Source organism: Muscardinus avellanarius (genome assembly GCF_963383645.1).
Source record: "Muscardinus avellanarius genome assembly, chromosome: 6".
NCBI classification, from domain to species: Eukaryota; Metazoa; Chordata; class Mammalia; order Rodentia; family Gliridae; genus Muscardinus; species Muscardinus avellanarius.
The window spans coordinates 46,960,088-46,975,807 of NC_137791.1; the positions used below are offsets into that span (position 1 = coordinate 46,960,088).

The window sequence follows — 15,720 nt, forward strand, 5'->3', positions numbered from 1 at the left end:
AACAATAATTAAGAGAACCACCAAATAGAACTTACTATTGTTATCAAAATTTGGCCATCACAAACAGTGATTAACAGCATGAGTTCTAATCTCATCTCAACCATTTAGAAACCAAGCGGCTACTTTCTAAATGGTTGAGATGGGATTAAATAAATTTAATATTATAGATAAACTAGATTTCTGTGTATTTATCTGTAAAATGGGATTGATAATGGTACATTCCTCACAGGGTTTATTAGTGTATATGTGTATGTATCACTTAAGAAAGAGTCACCTAGCTGGGCGTGGTTGGCGCACGCTTGTAATCCCCGCGCTTGGGAGGCTGAGACAGGAGGATCACATAGGTTCAAAGCCAGCCTCAGCTATTTAGTGAGGCTCTCGGCAACTTAGTGAGACCCTGTTTCCAAATAAATATAAAATAGGTCTGGGAGTATAGCCCGGAGGTAGAAAAGCCCCTGGGTTCCACCCCCAGTACCTACCCCCCACACACACACGTTGACAGTTATGATTATTTTTATATTTTATTAGTAGTATTAGTATTTGAGGTATTAAAATATTGTTGGGCCTGATTTTTTTCTATAAGGTTGCATCAGTTTATTCCTAGAATATAGTAAAATATAGAAGGAAATATAGGAAGAAAATATTGGAATTTTCTAGGGTTTAACTACAAATAAATATACATATTTAGTTATCTACATAAAAATAGAAAAATTAACTTGCTTGGATAATCAGAAATCCAAGATAATATTGATAAGTTGAAGCCAGGTATGATGGCACATGCCTGTAAACCTAGTACTTTGGCTGAACTAGGAAGATTACAGGTTCAAGGCCAATCTCAGCAATTTAGCAAGCCTTTCAGCAACTTGGCAAGATGCTGTTCCAAAATTTAACAAAAGATAATTTTAAAAAAGGCTGGGAGTGTAGCTTGAAGGTAAAATGCCCCTGGATTCAATCCACAGTACCAGTAATATTAATAATGATAAGCTGAATCTTGAGATGACATGATTTCTGTACCCCTTACTGTGTAAATCCAAGGCAAATTTAGGAAACTTACATAATTCGATTCTGAATCAGGCAATTCTGAAATTTTTAGGAAGGGGTAGTGCCTAGGGGATATTCAAACTGGATAGCAAGATTTTAATATACTATTCATTTGTACAAATGCAACGTGTATTTTGTAGGCAAGAGGCTATTATAATCTTGCCAGTAGACTGAGGAGTTGACATCTGTGCATGTTTTTCACAAGATTTTAAGATTTAATGGCAAAAGTAGAGGATTTTTATTGGAATGAAGTATGACAAAATAGATTTTTCTCTTCTATGATGTATAATGTCTCATTCTTTATGAAAGAAAAGTTGCATTTCTACTAGTAGACGTCATTTAAAAATAGGAAGTTTATTTTTAAACGCAGAAGGCATGACCCTTCTGCTGTCACATCAAAGGCAGCAGTGAGCAACGACGCCACATGGAGGTTACCAGTGGAGATGCAGAAACGGAATAGATGGTGGGACCGACCACACCGAAACTCTGAGCAAAAATATGAGTTTGCTTACTGACTAAATTTGGAAGACAAATATGTCTGAAAATACCACCCACTGTCAGATATGATTAAATGGACAAATTAGGGACAGAAGAGAGGAAATAGTATATCAGTTGAAATTATTGCTCTGCTTAGGGATGTACTGGCATTTGGCCTTGAGCCTATGTAATTTCTGAGTATTTTTCCCTTGAATTATGACTATCCATAAAACTTCATGCAGATGTGGAAAGATTAAGATGCATTTCAGTGAGTAATAACTTACATTTCTGCCTCTTTTTTTTTTTTTTTTTTAGACTTGGGAAGATCCTCACCAAAAAGATAAGAACACAAATTGCTGTGGAGATAATGATCCTATTGATGTTTGTGAAATAGGTTCAAAGGTTTGTTTTATAGACTGTGTTAATTCTAACATTTGTTTTGGTTTATTCATGCCATGGTAGCCTCCAGTTCTTCCGTTCTTCAAAGTCCAGGCCTATTGATTCCTCTGATCTTCCACCTCTTCTCTCTTTACTTTTTTCTTCTGAAACAGGGGTTGATAAACTACAGCTTATGGCCTGATTTTATAAATAAATAACACAGCTGTGCCTGTTCACGTACACATTGTCTATGGTTGTTTTTGCATTGCAGCAACACAGTTGAAATATTGCAGCAGAGGCTGTAGGATTTGCAAAGCCTAAAATATTTGCATCTGACATTTTACAGGACAAGTTTACCAAGCCTTGTCTTCAGCTTCCTTGCCATTATCAGACAGAAACTGCAGTGCTGATAAAGCCAACTGTACCCGCTTCCATGTTACTAAGTGCTCCTGCAGAAAGTAAAACCCACATTTTTAGGATGGAGATATATATATATACACACACACACACACACACACACACACACACACACACACATACATACACACACACATACACACACACACACATATATATATATATATATATATATATATATATTCTGCTGAATTTACTACTAACATCTCTTGTTCTCTGCAGATATTTTAGTTCTTTCCGCTTGGTTCTTATTCCCAGCAGAAAATCTAGTCTTGCATTTTGTAGAACTCACAGACACTAGTGGGTAACTGCCTGGCTATTCCCAACAGGCCTGTACCTGCAAGCATTCTCTCCTCCCTTGCTCTGTGTGTTCGGGATCTGGTTTTCGGCCTTTCAAAGGATATTTTCATACCTCCCTTTCCTGTCTGTCTGTCTGTCTGTCTGTCTTTCTTTCTTTCTTTCTTTCTTTCTTTCTTTCTTTCTTTCTTTTTGTGGTACTGGGGGTGGAACCAGGGGCCTTCAACCTCCGGGCTACACTCTCAGACCTATTTTATTTGGAAATAGGATCTCTTAAGCCAGCTGAGGCTGGCTTCGAACCTGCATGATCCTCCTATCTCAGCTTCCCAAGTGTGGGGATTACAAGCGTGCGCCACCAAGCCTGGCTCCCTTTCCTGTATTTCTAATTTTTCTTTTATTATTGGCTTCTTCCTTTTTACACAAAGGTGTATAAAGTTTCCAACATTCATCTCATTTTCTACTTCTCTTATAAAATCTTTAACCCATTACAAAATTATTTCCATCTCCTTCCCTTCACCAGTATTTTGCTGAAACTGCTCTCACTAAGGCAACTGATAACTTTAATTTAGCTGGATGCAGTTGGCCTGTTTTATAGTCTTTGTTTTATTGATTTGCTTTAGTGTTTTATACTGTTAATTTCATCTTCTTTCTTGAGTCAAAGTCAGTTCTTTGGTGCATTTTTATTATTAACATAGTATTTTGTATTTTCTCTAATCATATGGTTTCTTTTTGTTTCTTTTACGAACTGCTATTCTTTTGTTACTCCTTAAATATCAGTAGCTCCTGTCCTCATGTTGAAACTCCCTTGGTGAGTCAGTCCCTCAGATTCATGGCTTTGCAGCCCAGATCTGAATACTCAGCTGCCTGCATCTTCACTCGATTGTCTGCCTAGCTAGTCATCATGTTCCACAATGTCTTCTTCTTCACAGTCCCTTCTCTCTCTCTCTCTCTCTCTCTCTCTCTCTCTCTCTCTCTCTCTCTCTCTCTCTCTCTCTCTCTCTCCTCCTCTCAGTTTTTGCAACCTCAGAGCATGACATCTGCTTCTCCCTTTTCCATCTCCAGATCTTTAAGCAGAAACAGAGGGGTCATTGATAATCATCCTTTGCTTCTCTTCGCCCAGTTAATCAGAAAATATTGGTTTTCTTTTTGTCCTGAAGAACTTTTTAAATCTCTCTTTCCCATTCTCCCTGATGCTAGCTTTGTCCAATCCACCATTATATCCCACTAGAGTTATTTCTGATATTAACCAGTTTCCTTGCTGAAACTTACTTTCCCTACAGTCATTTATTCCAGACTCTTCTGCTTTGCTCTTTTTTAGTACCTGGCCCTCCCTCCTCCTGGCTTCTTTTCTTACCACTCCTTGCTTGATTGCTACTCTGCAGCTATGTTGATCTTCTTTCACTTCCTATAATCCAGGACTATATCACCTCTCTGAAAAGTGGAACATTCTTCCCCCTTTACATTAGTTTACTTACTTATTCTTTTCACTTCTCTTCTGACTGCTGGTCTTCAGATGTCTGCTAACAAGTCATTTCTATTGGGAAGTCTTCCTTGACCCTCCGTAGAATAGGATAATTTCCTTTTGTTATATGTTTCCATACTATAACCTATTGTTCTTTTTGTGTTAAGCTCAGTGCCTGTATATAGTGTGTGCTTAAAGAATACCACACAGGATTATTATTTGTGTTATTCTTTTAGTATACATGAAGACAGACATCTTTAGAAACTCCTGTTGTCACATTAGATAGCAGCCTTACCTCTGATACTTGCTTTATTTACTGTATTATTTTGTTGCTCTCCTCTTTTCTTTCATCCTCCTCATTCCTATTCCTTGTCTTCTTCATCTTCCTTAGTCTTCCTCTTTGCTTTTTCTTTTCCCATCCTTCTACTCTCTTCTTTATTCTTCTACTCTGTCTCTCTTCCTCTTTTCTTTTCTCTTCCTCTTTCTTTTACATCTTTCCCAAGGTTAGTGATTCCCCATTCCTACTCATATTTCTAATTTTATACACAGATAAATTAGAATTCATATGTGTGACTATAATTCCTGTATCTTTCCAGCAAAAATTAACCAAATGCTAGACTTTTTTTTTTTTTTTTCAAATTTAAGCTGTGGTTTTGGAAATCTATATTTTGAACTTTTTCTCTTCAATGGGTAGCAAAGTATGTATTAAATGAGTAGCTTAGAAAGGAGGATAAAATATTTTAATGAGTTCCTCCTGTGTCCAGATACTACAATAGGTCAGTTACTTCCCAATATCTTATTTCATAATAAATAAGGATCCCTGCATTAAGTAACGGCATTGACTGAAAGATTATATGTTAGAAAATTCTTATTCTGAGGATGTAATACCTAAGGCCATTCAGTTAATGTTTAGTACAAATAATTAAATTAGTTTAAACCTTATGTAAATGAAGAGAATAAATGAAAATATCTTATTTTTACCCATGAACAAATGTGTCAGCGAACTTGTAATTAGTGAGATTGTTAACCAGAAGAAATCATACAAAAACAATGATCAAATCTATTTTGTCAGCAACAAACGCTAATTTATTATTATGACAAAACAAAGGAATAACTCTGAGAAAACTTGGTATGGGGTTTTAAATAAATTTTTTTAAATTTATTGGTACATTGTAATTATATATCTTAATGAGTTGCAGGATGGTAGAAGCATACATTTACAAAATGGTTTTGGTTTTTTGCAGTACTGGGGATTGAACCCAGGGCCATTCTACCTCTGAGCTACACCTCCAGCCCTATTTTTTTATTCTTTATTTTGAAGTGGGGTTTTACTAAATTGCGGAGGGCCTCACTGAATAGCTGAGACTGGCTTTGAATCTGTGATCCTCCTGTCTCAGCCTCCCAACTACTGGGATTGCAAGTGTGCACCACCGTGTCCGGCTCAAATAAATGTTTTAAATCACTAAATATGCAGAAAATTTTGTAGCTTAAATATAAGTGATTTTTATATAGTATATATAACTACTATTGAGGCAGGGAAGAGGACCTGGAAACAAGAGGCACTCAAGAAGGCCATGTACAATACCTTCTGTGAGGTGGGAGAGGTAAGCAGGGAGTTCAGAGACTGGTGTGTACCAGGAGATCAGGGCCCACTAGACCACAAGATAACAATTTGAATTAAGAATTGAAATTGGTCAAAAGCCATTGATTCTCCAAAACCCAATTTTGACCAATCACAAGAGAGCAGATGGGGAGCCTCAGTAGGGTTTAAAAGCCTACCTCTCAAGAACTTTGATGGTTAATTACATTTTTCTACGGACCTCTCCTCTCCATGGGGATGGGGGACTTATGTTCTATCCTTCTCTGATTTAAAATATTCTTTCATGTTTATATACCCTTTTTTAGTCCTGGGACTTCAATCTTCAAAATCCACTGGTCAAGAGTCCTGTAAGAGGAGACACCCCTGCTTCACTGGGCCCTTTTTACTCATAGCTTTGAGTCCTGTTTCCATTTGGGTCACAGTTGGGCCCCAATTGGTCCCAGCCAAAGCTGGCCTAATCTGCATCTGGCCAAACAAGTCCATAAAGTCTCTCTGCTTTTCTTTTTTTTTGTTTGTTTTTTGTGGTACTGGGGATGGAACCCAGAGTCTTTCTACCTCTGGGCTATACTCCCAGACCTATTTTATATTTTATTTGGAAACAGGGTCTCACTAAGTTGCTGAGAGCCTAAGTAGCTGAGGCTGGCTTTGAACCTGTGCGATCCTCCTGTCTCAGCCTCCCAAGCAGGAGGATTACAAGTGTGCACCACCACACTTGGCTCTTCTGTTTTGATTTTCATTCCTGAAATTTGGTGTATAATTCACTGAATACAGACCTCAATATTCATTATACAGTTTGGATATTTCCTGTTTTGAAGTTTCCTCCTCCAGCTTAATCACCCTGTCATCTTTAAATTTGGCCTCAAATAAAGTTTCAAGATCTAGGCAAAGGCCAATAATTTCTTTGCCAGAATGTAACACATGTGGCCTTTACTTCATTTTCCTATGGAATCCTCTTTGACCTCTAAAATTTCTTGAGCATAGCATCTACTTTGTCTACCTTTCTAGCCACATTTGGCCCTTTCAACTTCCTCTCATAAACCATTTCCAAAGAATCATAATCCATGTTAAAGCAGTTCCACAGTCCACATAGTCAGTTGTAGATATAACCATAACTCCACTTCTCTGCTACCAATTTCTGTCTTAGTATTTTCACTGCTATAATTCAAAGAACTGGCCATGCATCTTAGAGCTAGGAAGATTTATTTATCTTAGAGGTTTTGGGGTTCAAGACATGTGAAGCAGGAGACAATCTCAGGGCTATGGTGGCAGGAATCACAGAGGAGGAGAGTGCAAAGGTTTGTTCTCACATCACGTAGGCCAGAATCAGAGAGAAAAAGCAGGAAGAGAAGAAGACTTTATATAATTTCCAAGAACACACCCTCTGGGTCTCCTCCTTAGCAACCAAACCCTGCTTCTAACATTTGTTTCCGTGAAGGCTAGGGAGGGACATTTTAAAATCTAAACCGTTATAAAGAGCTACCAAAAACAGGAAAGGCTTCTTAGAATGATTATTATTATTATTATTATTTTATTTATTTATTTATTTTGGTGGTACTGGGGTTTCTGGAAGCCCTTCTACCTCCCGGCTACGCTCCCAGACCTATTTTATATTCTTTTATTTAGAAACAGGGTCTCTTAAGCCAGCGCGGCTGACTTTGAACCTGCACGATCCTCCTGTCTCCACCTCCCAAGTGCGGGGATTACAAGCGTGCGCCACCACGCCCGGCATGATTAAATTATTAAAAGTCATATAAAAGAGAAAATGAATTCCTAGGTGTTTTGGTTGTTAGTAAGTAAAATATTGCTAACTTATTTTGGAGCTTATAATTTTGTAATTCTAGCTTTTTTTTTTTTTTTTTTTTTTGGTGGCACTGGGGTTCCTGGAAACCCTTCTACCTCCAGGCTACACTCCCAGACACCTATTTTTTATATTTTTATTTGGAAACAGGGTCTCTTAAGACAGCGAGGCTGCAAGGCTGGCTTTGAACCTGCATGATCCTCGTGTCTCAGTCTCCCAAGCGCGGGGATTACAAGCGTGCGCCACCAAACCTGGCTCCTAACTTCTTTTTAAACTTCTTTTTAATCAGTAAATTTTTTTCTTTATTGGAACAGATCTCTCTATCTCTCTTTTTCTCCCTCCCTCTCTCATTTAGTCAAGTTTTATTTTTATTTTTGACCCTGGATTTCTTAAAATGTTTTAAACTTTTTTTCTTCAATATTATTTACTATACAAAAATATTCAAGTTATATTACTGGAAAACAAAACAAGGACAAATCTGCCCTTGCAATCCTGCTACTGTTCTTATGTAAATAAGCCTTTATAAAATAATTGACACTACATAATATATGAAATTATCAAGCCCTGCCTTAGAACTGCAGTAGACACTGCAGCTAAGGTATGGTCATAGTGGTTTCGGAGGTTTCTTCCTAGCTTTTAAAGGAGCTGCAGTGACAGTTCCACGCACAACCATGCAGTTGAAGTAGACAAAATCAAGGCCAAATCCACCAAGCCATGGCAAATTTCAAACAAAGGGCATCAAAGTTGTAGGAAAATGAAAACAGATAAGACTGACCCAGACATGTTTACAGATGCCTTAGTGTGCTTTGATTACCATTTAGTCTACCCTGTCAAGAATCCCTCCAATCTCTTCTTAAAGGAGGATCCCAAGAAGAGAAAGGCATAAGCTGCTACAAACAAGGTGGAAAGAGAGTCTCTCTCTCCAAAGAAAATGATCAAATTGAAGAAGCATAAAGATATGGTACTGGTTACTGACGGAGCACTAACCAGGAAGATGACATCGTTTTTCCTGATCCAGAGATAGAGGAGATAGCATTAGAAAGCCAGACACATACTGTTCCAAAAAAGAATAAAAATAGGATAAAAAATTAGAGCTTTCTCAGAGCACTGCCTCTAAAGTGCCCAAAAAAGCAAAGTCCTTAAGTGCATGACCAAAAGGCAGATATGTTGGCTTTCTAGGCTTTTTTGCACCAACACCAGTCTAAGCTCTGACCTTGGTTCCTGTCATCAATGACAGACTCGTGACATCCTGGGGGCTGCTGAGACAGGAAGGGGGAAAACTCTTGCCTTTGCCATCCCAATAATGCAAGCAGTGTTGCAGTGAAGAAGAGGAAGGCTTCACCCTTCCCAAGAGATACGGGAGTGCCTCTTGGAGATACCACAACTACAGCTGAAACTGACACTGAGTCACCAGGCAAGCCTAGAACTGAGTCTGAAGTGTTCCCTGATGAGACTGGACTTGAGAGTGAAGAAGCACTGCTCCCTGAGGCTCTAGCCAAGACTGGTGTCTGTCTATAACCAGGCACCACTCTTCTGTGATGCTGATGCTGACCTTCTTCCCTGATCACAGAGAAGCCTGTCCCCAAACAGAATGAGGATGAAGAGGAAAAGCTTGATGAAGATCAGACCATAACGTTTAAGAATTGAAGGGTGAAATTGCTCCCTGTAAAGCACATCCAAAGTGTTCTCTGCTCAGACTAGTTCTGACTCCTACTCGGGAGCTGGCCGTTCAAGTCAAACAGCATTTTGATGCTGTGGCCATGTTTATATGGATTAAACTGCTGCTTTAGTTGGTGGAATGTCCACACAGAAACAGCAGAGAATGCTGAACCACCATCTGGCAATTGTGGTTGCCACTCCTGGACAGCTGTGGGAGCTAAAGAAAGACACTCTCATTTGAGCAATCTTTGGCAGCTCAGGTGCCTGGTACCAGATGAAGTTGACCAAATGGTTGAGAAAGGCCATTTGCTGAGCTCCCTTGGCAACAGACGTGGCAGCTTGGGGTTTGGATATTCTTAAAAGTCCAGCTTGTGATCCATTACCAGGTCCCTTGCACCTCAGAGATTTATATCCACCAAAGTGGTTGAACTGCCTGGGCCAAAAGGGAAGGCCTCAGCCTGATGCTGATCAAGCCAGAGGATGTGATGCACTTTTAAGATGATTTATAAAACCCTCAGGAAAGATGGGGGCATCCCACTGTTCCCTGTGTGGTTCAAGTACATGGACATAATCAAAGAGGGAATCTGTTTAGCTAGACAGATTAAGAAAGCTGAGTATCAGAACTTCTAGGCTTGTCTGCACAACTCTTGGAGACAGCTGCCCTTGAGACGGAGCTGGAAAAAGATGTGTGTAAAGGAGGAAACGCTGACCAGCCAGAAGAGCATTGGTGACAAAAGCAGATGAAGGTCTTAAAGGAGCTTCGCGATCTGCTCTCCCAACCATTGTTCAAAGAGGACCCGAAAACCAAGGATTGCACTGTCCAGCAGGATGCGCAGCTCATGGCTCCCCCAAGGAATGGTGAGTCTGCCTTGAGCTGTCTCTCCAAACAGGAGGAAGAAGAAGAAGCCAAAAGAGCAACAGCCTGTCCCATCGCAGCCAAGTACAAGTTAACTGCCTTGGTCACAGTGTGTCAGTGCCTGCAAATGATGTCTGGTCTCTGGTTATATGTGAAAACCTTCTTCCTACTGTTGCATTTAGCTCCATCACTGACAGCCATTAGGAAAAGCTTCCACTCTTCCATTCCTCAGCAGGAGAGACCTTGTTGAAGTCAAAGCACAAGTACTTTGTTTTGGAGTAAGAATTCTATGCAGCAGCGTAGTCTTTCTGTATTCCAGTGTTTACAAATTTCTTGTGTGTTCAGCTGAATTAAAAATAATGGTCAGAGCCGAGCATGGTGGTACACACTTGTAGTACTAGTACTTGGGAGGCTGAGACAGGAGGATCGCACAGGTTCGAAGCCAGCCTCAGCTACTTAGTGAGGCTCTCAGCAACTTGATGAGACCCTGTTTCCAAATAAAATATTAAAATATTAAAAAATAGGTCTGGGAGTGTAGCTCAGAGGTAGAAAAGCCCCTGGGTTCCATCCCCAGTAACACACACACACACACACACACACACACACACACACACACACACAGATGGTCAGATTTCAACATCGCTCTCATTACTGCATATGAGGAAGAAAAGGGAGCAGAGCAAGAGCTGTTATGCATGTATGTCTTTGTCACTTGGAACTCGTGTGTGTGTGTGTGTAATCAAATTTAAGTGGATTCTTCCCTGATTCTGACTTTGTGAGGCCCTAAGCAGAAAGACTCCAACCTGTACTCCTGATCCTTGGAATCTATAAGATAATAACTTTACACTGTTCTAAACCTTTAAGTTTTATAATAATTTATTACCCAGTGGTGGAAACCTAATTTACAGGTCAACAGGCTTTAAGGATTCTTATTTTCCATTGTTTTCTTGTGTTTGTTGGGCTCAGGCAAAATTTATCTCATTTAGATTATGAGTCAGCAAGAACTTGTGTTATAGACCCTGTTACATCCTACTCATACAGAGACCCCTGAGATTTAGCGATTGGTAAGTAGGTGCTAGTAAGTTCATGTAGAACCCAGAGTGGGGAAAAATCATATCTGTAAAATACCACCTGCTCTAGTTCATGCACCTGTTGTCAGCCCTTTACTTCAGCTCTTTGGGGAATAAGTGATATGACCTCCATTTTACTCTTGAGAAACTGACACCTAAAATATTGCGTGAAATAATTTGCCTTGGTTTACCTCTTAGAATGATTGAGGGAATAGTCAGCCCTATGGATTTATAACTTGAAATTTCTGTCTTGAAATTTTTCCACATTAGCTTCAAAATTTGATAATAACTTTATTCTGAATCCACCTAAAACCTTTGAGATGTAGCTACGCATTTTCAGAATCTCAGTTCAGTTTTCAATCGTGATGAACTATATTATTTCTACAGAATTGGTAGCAAAATCTGCTATATATATTCATTCCTTCAGAAGGGAAGACTGACAAAGGGTAAATTGACAGTAGAACTGGGTGAACAGATTTCTTCTTAACAGCTAGAGTAGTTTATTCATTCAGTAAATGAGACCCGTGGTTCATATTTACTAAATAAGAAGTAAATATGCAACATCTAAGAGTAAGATGTTACGGCCATGGTGTTTTCTTTTGTGTCTGGCTATGAGAAGAGTGCTTAAACCAGCTACAGGGAACATTGTGGTAAAAAGTCTCTTCTATTACCATATCAACAGGCAAAGGGAAGATGCAGAATTCTGAAATTGATCAATGATCAAGAGCTACAGATGGAGAAATTTTTATCATTGCGTTTCTTGAGGAATTATGTGTTATTCAGTTGGTGTCTGAAAGAAAACTAAGCATTATAAAGTTAACTTGTGTTTGTTGAATTGATTTAGATCGACGTGTAGAAGTTTCATAAGAATTTTACCATTTGTTCCTAAGACCTTTCCTAGAGGTTTTGGTTTGACTGAAGTTTCCTGTCCAGTTTTTAAAGGTGTTATAGTAGAGCAATGGTTTATTTGAAGTAAAACTATCTCTTTGTTTCTTATAAGATCAAAGGGCATTTATCAATTGATGGAACTTGACAGTCTATTATGCATGTTTTCTAGCTGTCTTGGAACCCATAAAAAAAAAAAATCTGATTTCTTCTAATGCTGTATGGAAATTCAAAATAAATCATATTGTGAATCAAATATAGCTTTATTATGATTCCCAGGAATTTTAAAAGACACCCCTGTCCCCAGCTTCAGTGCTGCTGATGTTTTGGATAGTGGTTCTGTGTTAAGACTGTTCTGGGAAGGTCCATGACTTCTTCCACTAAAGGTTAGTAATACCTCCCCAGCAGTGACAATCAAAAATGTGTCTGTAGACATTGCCAAATGTCTCCTGAGAGGCAAAATGGTCTCTGGTTGAGAGTCAGTCACCTGTGTAACATTTAGAACTAATGCAGCCAGCCTTTCATTAGTTATTACATGATAACATTAAATTCGACCATTTTTGTTTTATGAAGAATTTTACAGTTCTTTTGGTTACCTGTACCATGGCCTCCTGGAGTTTTGATTTGAGGCTTCTTATTTTAATTCGTGTAGTTTTTCCTCTGATAGTATTGTAGATCTTTGTCCACTGTGTTTTCTGTTTTTTTGTCAGATCTCTGTTTATAACTTCTTTAGAATGGGAACTACCAACATTAAACACACTTTTCTTAATATGATCCAGCCTGAGTAAAAAACGGCTGCAAAATCGTTCTGTGAAGTATTTTAATTTTGATATATGGCACCCTCTGATCAGTCAATATCACCCATATCTCTATCAGTACTTATCAGGTCTTCGTTTTAGACTTGGAAATACAGAACTTAAGAAACCACAGTCCAAACTTAAGACCAATTTCCTGAGAGATTCAGTGATTGCAGCTGGTGAGAAGCATGACAGGCGTAGGGTTATTGGGGGAGGGGTTCAGAAGGGTGGAGACAGCATTTCAGTATTTCAGACAGTTGAGACCCAAACTATAAAGGGGAATTCTTTGTTCATAATGTCACTTACTGTAATTAAGTATTGCTGTTACATTCCTTTACTAACTTTAACCATTAACCCAGAGGCCATGTAAAAATAGCAGCTGAGCGGATCAATCATTGATTTCTGTGATTTGGTGCCACGATCAATTCAGAGGAACCCATTTTTAAAGTCTGCGGTTTTCATTGCCATCTCCAGAACCAAGAACAGCCTGTACTTCCAGGAAGTTTCCTTAGCTTCATGTAGGAAATGTAGGAATCCAGTTTTGGAGTGAAAGAAGCTCATTTATTCACCTGTAATAATCAAGGAAGACAGACTTCTTTTTCTATTAAGACATAGAAAAGCAGGTTAAGAAATCTGGAGTTTGTTGGGATTTGTGTGTGTGTGTGTGTGTGTGTGTGTGTGTGTGGTACTGGGGTTCCTGGAAACCCTTCTACCTCCGGGCTACACTCCCAGACCCACTTTTTATATTTTTTTATTTGGAAACAGGGTCTCCTAAGCCAGCACGGCTGGCTTCGAAACCTATGCGATCCTCCTGTCTCCACCTCCCAAGCGCAGGGATTACAAGCATGCGCCACCACGCCTGGCTTGTTGTTTCTTTAAGGATCCTATAAATGATAATTAAATGCCCTTTTATAGAATTAGATTAGTGTAGGAAATAACATGAAATGTCACTTAGAAACTTTATTCTTTATGTTTCCTTCTTTAGGATAATCTTGAGGGGCAAGCTCCCTCTCTCTCCTCCCAAAATATTTTGTTTGACTAGAGTGGTAAGGTGAAATAAAAATTATGATTTCCCATAGGAACCCAAACCTTAATATTGGCACTTACCAAAAAGAACTAGTTTATAAACAATTCTGGGAGGTATTCTGGATGCATTGTTTAATTTATTTCTCACTGCTACCCTATGAAGCAGGTATTTTTGTTATCCCCATTTTGCATAAAATTATATTCAAGGGAAGTAAACTCATGTAACTAGTAGTTGTCAGAATTGGGGTTGAACCCCAGACATTTGATTCTAGGGTCTGGGTTCCCATCCTCTGCGTTATTCTACCTCTAGTGCTAATAGTCATGAAAATATGTGCACATATTTATGTTCACCATACTTATATCCTTTAAAATATGTATGTTATAACCATATTATTTCAATTGTTATTGCGTGAAAGGTTAGAGTCCTAATTTTTGAGTTCTGCTTTCATTAAAGTACATTTGTTTAAATCAGACATGATTTAAATAAGATATATTTCAATAATTTTTTGCAGATATTTTGTGTATCCTTTTGTTTTAAGTAGTCTTTGATAAGTTTTGAAGATTTTATTGTCTGATCAATTCTGTAGGTATACACACAAAAAAGTAATCATTTGCTTATTTCAGTTCTGAAAGAATTCAGAAGCAGAATTTGGAAGAAAATAAGCATCCACTTACTGATTAGGGATGGTAACTGTTTTGTTATAGTTCATTTTTTATCATGTGCTATAACTATGAACAACCACCATCATTTAAATTAATTTGTGGTTTTTTTTAAAGTGATATTAAATTAACATAACAAAATTACATACCATTTTAAAGTGTACATTAAATTAGGTGGCATTTAACACACTCATAGTGTTGTTTAACCAATCATCCCCATTTAGTCCCAGACACTTTCATGACCCCAAAAGGAAACTCATTAACCATTACTGTCCATTCCATTTTCCTCCTAACCCCTGGAGGCTTAATCTGCTGCCTGTTGATTGATCTATTCTGGATATTTCACATAAATGGAATCATATATAACTTTTTGTGTCTGGCTTTTTTCACTTATCTTGCTTTTGAGATTCACCCATGTTGTATCATGTATTTGCACTTAATTTCCTTTTAAGACTGATGCTCCATTGATGGACAATACTGTATTTTCCTTATCCACTAATGAGTTGATGAACATTTATAATATTCCACCTTTTGTCTATTATGAACACTACTTCTAAGAACATTCATTTACAAGCTTTTGTTTGAATACTTCTTTTCAACCAAGAGTAGAATTATTGGGTTATATGGAAATTCTAAGTTTAACTTTTCACCACACTGTTTTCCAAGCATTGTGCATTCCCATCCACAATGGAAGAGTCCAATTTTTCCACATCTACACTAATACTTTTTTTGTGTGTGTGTGGGTCTGGGGATGGAACCTAGGAGCATTCTACCTCCGAGCTACACCCCCTGCCCTATTTTTTATTCTTTATTTTGAAACTGGGTCTCACTGAGTTGCAGGTCTCACTAAGTAGCTGAGGCTGTCCACAAACTACGATCCTCTGGTCTCAGCCTCCCGAATGCTGGGATTACAAGCGTGCGCCACCATTCCCAGCTGACACTAATACTTACTATTATCCTTTTTTTCAAATGATAGTCCTCCCAGTAGGTATAAATGGTATTGTGATTAACTTAAAATTCAAACAAGTTATATGTCTTGTTTCAGCTGGGGCTTTCATTTTTAACCAGGAAAGCAGTAGATGTGTTTTTAAAGTTTTAGCTTTAATTGTTGTCCCCTCCCCAGTTTTATTGAAATATAATTGACATACAATAAATTATACTTTTTATGTGGAAACAGGGTCTCTTAAGCCAGTGCAGCTGGCTGCAAACCTGCGCGATCCTCCTGTCTCCGCCTCCCAAGTGCAGGGATCACAAGCGTGCCCACACCCGGTGACATACAATAAATTATATGAGCTGT

At 38.5% G+C, this 15,720-nt stretch overlaps 1 protein-coding gene across 1 annotated transcript in view; it reads left to right on the forward strand.

Annotated features, from left to right (window-relative positions):
- Positions 1-15,720, forward strand: part of PPA2 (inorganic pyrophosphatase 2) — a gene marked incomplete at its 3' end in the record, with an annotated part of 106,548 nt that overhangs the window by 48,031 nt on the left and 42,797 nt on the right. Inside the window, exon 6 of the mRNA XM_080697324.1 lies at positions 1,834-1,920. Within this exon, the coding sequence (XP_080553450.1) occupies positions 1,834-1,920 (87 nt within the window). The remainder of the gene's footprint in view (positions 1-1,833; positions 1,921-15,720) is intronic.